The 7,055-nt window shown below is 42.3% G+C and overlaps 1 protein-coding gene across 1 annotated transcript; it reads left to right on the top strand.

The window, feature by feature from the left end:
- The first annotated feature begins 2,564 nt into the window (after positions 1-2,564).
- Positions 2,565-4,916, top strand: LOC121576555 (urotensin-2B-like). Its single transcript, XM_041889789.2, has 5 exons — positions 2,565-2,767; positions 3,302-3,406; positions 3,543-3,580; positions 3,854-3,929; positions 4,089-4,916. The coding sequence occupies exons 1-5, from the start codon at positions 2,668-2,670 to the stop codon at positions 4,112-4,114; spliced, it is 345 nt and encodes a 114-aa protein (XP_041745723.1). The 5' UTR covers positions 2,565-2,667; the 3' UTR covers positions 4,115-4,916.
- The last annotated feature ends 2,139 nt before the right edge of the window (positions 4,917-7,055 follow it).

Below are 7,055 nucleotides of genomic sequence, written 5' to 3'. Positions count from 1 at the left end.
CCACCTTAGATAACTCATGTTACTGCTCCTCCTACACACACATAGCCACTCATGTTGGTGCTCCTCATCCTGCACACACACAGCCACCTTATAAATCAATACATGGAGATGCAGAGCTCCTGGAGTTCATGGTATGAACCAGACTGACAGATTGGAAACACTGCTTGGTAGTCTTGATCTCTCTGTTCTCTAAACAAGGTCATCAAATGGATTGTCAAATCACTTATCATCCCAACAAAATGAAAAGATAAGCCATGTCATTCTAAATAGACACCGGCTGGAATGCGGTTTTAACCAATCAGTATCCAGGATTAGACCCACCCGTTGTATAAATCTAAATAGACATTCACTATAGAGATAACACTCCAAGTATATCAGATATGACTCTCATATAAGAACAATTTGTCAGGCCAATCTGTCAAACCAGTAACGTCTGCTTTGACAACATTATAGAACGTAATCTGTTGAATGTTTCAAGCAGACCACCATAGTCCCTGTGCCCAAGAACACCAAGGTCACCTGCCTAAATGACTACCGACCCATAGCACTCACGTCTGTAGCCATGAAGTTTGCCGACAACACAACAGTGGTAGGCCTGATCACCGACAACGATGAGACAGCCTATAGGGAGAAGGTCAGAGACCTGGCAGTGTGGTGCCAGGACAACAATCTCTCCCTCAACGTGATCAAGACAAAGGAGATGATCGTGGACTACAGGAAAAGGAGAGCCGATCACGCCCCATTCTCATCGACAGGGCTGTAGTGAAGAAGGTCGAGAGCTTCAAGTTCCTTGGTGTCCACATCACCAACAAACTATCATGGTCCAAGCATTTCACGGTAAGGTCTACGTCTGTTTTATTCGGCGCATGTGACAAATACAATTTGATTTGAATGATTCCAGAAGAGCATCGTACAGAGGAACACACAGTGTCTAGGAATGTTGTCCTCTGCAATGTGAGTCATGCCTGGAGATCCATCAAGATATTGATTATATTTTCAACAAAATGACTGAACTCCTTCACAAGATGCAATATCATTCACTGTGGCTCACTCAACCAAGTTCTCTACGTCCTCAAGTTCCAAAATCCGTATCATAAGGAGATGGATATGTGATGGATTTCTGGATGAAAGACACGACTAGCCATCAATAACTTCCTCAGCGGAAGACACAAGGCGTCAATGAAATAGCAGCCAATAAGCTTTATGAGGGAAACAAGCCAAACACAATGAGTGCCAGACACTTAATTTAACTAAAACTACCGTACATAAATACAGCAGCCATTACACTGACACAGGCATTGAGTCGTGAATTCCGGATGCAACAGACAGGCCAGGGTCGCGTGGTTTGACCTCGTGATGGATGTTCAATCAGCTCCACATTGGTGCTGATGCTCAGACCTGGAGCCAAGACTGAAGAGCTCATCTCCGGGCATGGTGCACTTTATAGGGACAGAATCAATTCCCTTCTCATACTCTTACCCCTGTCCAAGATTCTCCCTCTACATTCTTAAGGAGCTCATTCATATAGAAGTAAAGGACTGAACGTGCCAGGAACATCTGACTGTCCACTCCCGTAAATAATAGGTGATTGACAACTTCCTCACTCTGCTGGCTTTGTATCTGTCACGTTGATGAAGGGCCTCTGGCCCCAGATCCAGATCGTCATATTTCTGTCAGCCCAACCTGGTCTCTGAGTATTTTTGTATTATTCTGTACGTACAGCCGAGACACTCCATTTAGTATGATATGTTAGGTTTCGTATGGTATGTATTTAATTTGTGGATGTCCATCACCCATTTCGTATGATATGTTACGAATTACAATTCATATTATAGGTTACGAGTTAGCAAAACGTACAATATGTTAGGAATTTGCAAAATGTACACTGTGTTACGAATTTGCAAAACACATGATATGTTATGAACTCTAGCTAGCTGGCTAATGTTAGCTAGGCTAGGGGTTAAGGTTAGTGTTAAGGTTAGCTAAAAGGGTTAAGGTTTATTTATTTGTTATTTTTATTTAACCTTCATTTAACTAGGCAAGTCAGTTAAGAACAAATTCTTATTTACAATGATGGCCAAACCCGGACGACGCTGGGCCAATTTTGCGCCGCCCTATGGTTAGGGGAAGGGTTAGCTAAATGGATTTAGGTTAGGGTTAGGGGAAGGGTTAACTAATATGCTAAGTAGTTGCAAAGTAGCTAAAAAGTAGAAAGTAGTTGAAAAGTTGCTAAAATGCTGAAGTTGTCTGTAATGAGATTTGAACTCACAACCTTTGGGTTGCTAGACAGTCGCTGTATATGCCCACCCATCCATCATACTTTTGTTTTTGCCTTTAGTAACAATCTGTCTTATGTAACCATACCAAACATAACATATCATACTAATTTGAGTGTCCCCGATTTACATTTACTATCTTACATCTAGTCTATGAGACCAGGCTGGTCAGACACTACAACATCCCTCTTGCAAAGGACAGTGGTCCATAGACGAAATTCACGGTGACTACCTATTGATTGAGTGCACCGGGGGCTGAGCCCCCGTCTCCTCCTTCCACGTCAGAGAGGATAAAAGTATGGTTGGGATGGACCAAAGGCAGTAGATCCTTTGGGCAGGTTGAGAACCAGCTGATACTTGAACACTTCTTTGGGACAGTTGCTTCATTGTCATGGACAGGGCTGTCTCTGTGAACTACTGGCTGGGACTGGTAGCCTTTCTGCTCCTACAAGGGGTAGTCAGTGTGGAGGGGAGAAGCATCTTCAACCCTGGTGAGTCTGCTGGCTTGGTGAATGTGGTAGCTTGTTGCGTGTACTAGCTGGGTTTTCTGAGGCATAGACTACCTGACGATGTAGACAATCTGAGGATGCAACCACGGGCTCCTTTCCATCACTGGCTTGCATGCACTGTTTGTTGTTAAAATTTAGGCATGAGAAAGCTCTCCTGGTGAATAATTGGGGCAAATTGCACACAAGATGTGCAACAGGTAGTTTCAATAGTTGTTACATTTGACAAGCCATTCATCTTTCATATATTAATAATTTAATTATTGACAAGCTCAGAGAATACATTATCATGCAGAACATGACTCAATAGTTCCGAATCATATGTAAAGAGGATGAATGTGTTTCTGGTATTATGTGGAAAACATGTTTTTGCTTGCCAATTCAATTGTTCTTCTAGCAATACTGTGAATACTACACTGTGAATGTGGATCAGTTTTAAGTGAATATTGTGTCATTCTAGATTTATTTTCAAGTTGCTTATAGTAATCACATTTGCATTGTCATTTCCCACATTTCCAGGAAACCATGTTTATCACCCAAGGGAAGGCACAGATGGCCAGAACAAGATTCTAGCATTGTTACTACATAGAAGCTTAGAACCCGTTGAAAGAAATTACGCTTTAGGTAAGGCATTTACAGTATAGCAGCACATAAATATCACTACACATACTCATGTAGATGACGCTGTATAATACTACGCATGGGTTGACCAAGTGTTTCTCGGGTTTGTTGTGATGTCATCTGATTTGCTTCTCTGCAGGTTTACACTTGGACAACAAACTAGCAGAGTTGGTGGAGGTAGGGCATTAAAGGGTTTTTTGTTACAAAATACAGTAAAATATTAGATGTGCAGTAATGTGCAGTCATATCCTTAGCAGATAAGATACTTTTTTATGGGTTCATGAGACGAACAGATAAACACAGCTACCTTTGACTGAGGTACTTTGTACATTCTCTGGAGAAATTCCCTTTGGATGTCATCTTTGTATGATTCACCAGCAAAAGGCACCTTCCACAGAGACCAACACAGTGTTCTTTTGGCCGTCTGTAACCAGTGTTCTCTCATTGCAGCTAGAGGCTTTGAAGGAGGGTCTGGAGCTGTCATCCAACATATTAGCAGAGGACAAGTCCATTCCAAGGAAAAGGGGTGAGTGCAAGTTATTTATTGCTTATTATTATCGCAATAATCTTCTAGTCGTAACACATTTTATTTACTGTAGTGGACTTAGTTTTAAAACAAAATTATATATTCCTCCCTCTAATAGAGCAAGAGAGACTGAACAGCGTTTTTTCTCTGTGTCCACAGATTGTTTCTGGAAGTACTGTGTATGACAGCCTAAGGGAGAGAGCCTCTACTGAGTCCTGAGTCCTGCTGCATCGCCCTAACCCTCCAATGCCTTAAGACTCACCACGCTCACAGACATCAACACAACTCCTCCGTTACCATCACCAATTCTCGAAATGTTGTAACGTAACTAATGCACTCATCACACATTGTATTGCTGAAGTTGTCATACCTGATGTCTACAGGTATTTATAAAGGTGCAATGATTTTGGGGTCTACATCACGGTGGGCATAAGTGACATTTCATTGGTGTTGTATTTAATGCATAATGACCTCAAATGACGGAAATTACTTGATCAGTTCCGTATTGGATATACTGCATCAGATGCTACTACAGGAATTGAACATCTGAGATGACTAGGGGTTTACTAGCATTTCTCTAAGATGGAGAGTGTTGTTGTCTTAACCAAAGATCTGCTGGCAAAGGCCTTGGTCCATAACATTTCCACATTCAAAGGAACCGTCCTCTTCTCAACACATTGACTTTGTCTTCCCCTAGTGGTAAATGGGGGCGGTGACGCAATTCATGTTACTTTCCACAGTCAAATATTATAAGGTATTGCTTTTTGAATGTGTTACTGTTTCCAACATTGAATAAATAATATATTATCATGCTAACCTTTGTCTTGGCTAAATGTGTAATTGTTATTTCAGGAAGAGAAACTGATAGGATGATGGGCAGTTTAGTACAAGATAAATATTTTCTCTGGACTCATTCTGGCAGATATGATTATTGGACTGAGTTATAAAAATGTGTCACTCAGTCAAAAGAGATGAAGTCAAACAGTTAGAAACGATCCTGGCTATTATGTACATTAGAGTAATACACCATATTTTTTCATGCTTGCAATAAAGAAACTAGTAAATTGTGTGGTAACACTATGTATCCTAATTATAGTACTCTACTTTTGAGGTATGGAATTGCTTTTGACTTTGTTTTGCTGCCATGGTCTCTGCCTCTCCTCCCCATTGTCACTGTGGTGGTGCGTATGGGAGCTGAGTCATAGGTCGGGCCTGAACAAAGGGCAGCTTTACTGATAAGTCTCTATCTGAATCATGTAGAGAGATGGATGAGAGTGGAAGGAAGCCCCTGGGAAACCAGTCAGTCTGTGCCATCAGCTACACTGTCAGAAAACAACAAATGGATATTCAGAGAGAAACTGGTGACTTGTGACCGTGAAGCACCACTGACTCACCTGCAGCTGTAGAATGGTAGAGCTGACAACAGGATAGGTTGAACTATTCATCACTGATGGCCTAATCAAAACATAAAAACGCAGACAAAACAGCAAAGCTTGCAGCCTCACACAAATGCACGCAAGCAGACCCAAAATAAGAAAGGACGGTTCAGTGGATGTTACGGGGAACAGGGAGCAGCATTGGCTACCATCCAGTCTATAACTGACATATTGTAATATGGGTCTTATCTTCCCATGTTCAGCCTTTTGACCGGAACACAGGCTTGCATATGGTCCTAGCACCCTCCTAAAAAAATGATATGGAAATGGTGATATATCCTCCAAGTCTCTCAAATACCAGGCATATAAGAAACAAAAACATCACAACATAGAGGAAGACTGCTGTGGTGTGTCTCATTTGAAAGGTGGGCAGATTTCATTGCTACTACTACTTTCCATTATTCTGTAATACAGTAACTATAGTACTGTATTTTGCTTAATGGTACTGAATATGAATTATTTCCAAGTCTTTAAAGTAAACAAGAAGATTGGGGGAAAGGTTTTATATTGGTAATTAGGCTAGTCTTCTGAAATTGTGAATGGAGCCAATTAAAGAGGAAGTTCAGTATTTTACAATGGAAAAGTAGTCTATGGGCCAGGAGAAACTATTCAATTGTTTGGTTTTCTTTAAACAGCCAAACTTCAACTAACTTAAATCACCGCTAGCTAACCCTCGGTGGAAGTGATTGGGGCAACTGAGCCATGCCTTCCACGTGGCTCTGCAACTCCTTTCCGTCATGCTGTCCTTCAAAGTCAACCTCCCTCCCTGGGTGTTCAGCACCCTGGTCAGCCTGGAGCAGCTCCATTTGGACGCCAACCGTCTGCAGTCCATTGGCCCGTGCTGTTTGAGGTTTGGCCAGCCTGACCGAGCTGGAGGTCAGCAACAACGCCATCGCTCAACTCGCCTCCGACGTCGTCCTCAACCTGGGGGGGGAACTGCCTGCAGCAGCTGCCCCCAACCGTGTGCCACTCACTGACATGGCTGCAGTTCCTCATTGTTACGGATACAGGTATCCTGTGTGTGTATTTGTTTCTCCTCTCCTTCTGCCCTAATCACAGGTGTCCCTTGTTTTCCTGATTGGTGGTCGTTGGTGTGTCCGACATCCGTTCGTCTGCTGATTGCTGAGGTGGACCAATCAGTGGACACTCCTCTGTATTGCACAACCTGTTTCTGGTTTTTAATTACCATGTCACATCCCATGGTTTTAAAAAGCCAGTCAGTTGTGGTTTTTGTGTACTCACTCATTTGCTGTTTACTCCATATGGTAACTATGTTGTTTGTTTGTTCCTGGAAAAGGGGATTTTTAGCAAGTTGCCTTTGGGCATACACTACCCGTAGGAAAACTTTGTCTAAAAACACTAGTTAGACCTGAGCGGACCACCCACTGTATATTTGTGTAGTTAGTAGTAAGCTTAGTGGTTCTTGAGGCAGGCAAGATCAGTTTAGGGGTTTTTGACATTATTGTTTCATTCCTTGTGTCCTGCTCAGCCCCATTTCCCCAAACATTTACTGTGTGTTTACAATAAACATTTTTGTGTTTGATGGTAGCTTTTTGGTTGTCGGCGTACTTTTAAAGCCACAGGGTTCGTAACACTCATGCTCTACAACAAGAAGCTAGAGGAAGGAACCTTCGATGAGCTGGCCAACATGGAGCTCAAACTGCACAACAACCAGATCGCTCACATCCCG

Source organism: Coregonus clupeaformis, chromosome 11, assembly GCF_020615455.1.
Source record: "Coregonus clupeaformis isolate EN_2021a chromosome 11, ASM2061545v1, whole genome shotgun sequence".
Lineage (NCBI taxonomy): Eukaryota > Metazoa > Chordata > Actinopteri > Salmoniformes > Salmonidae > Coregonus > Coregonus clupeaformis.
This window is presented reverse-complemented; position numbering and strand designations above follow the sequence as displayed.

Coding starts and splice junctions, on each gene's coding strand:
- LOC121576555 (XM_041889789.2), top strand. CDS start 2,668: ATGGACAGGGCTGTCTCTGTGAACTACTGGCTGGGACTGGTAGCCTTT. Junction 2,768..3,301: donor GAGAAGCATCTTCAACCCTG/GTGAGTCTGCTG, acceptor CCACATTTCCAG/GAAACCATGTTTATCACCCA. Junction 3,930..4,088: donor GTCCATTCCAAGGAAAAGGG/GTGAGTGCAAGT, acceptor CTGTGTCCACAG/ATTGTTTCTGGAAGTACTGT.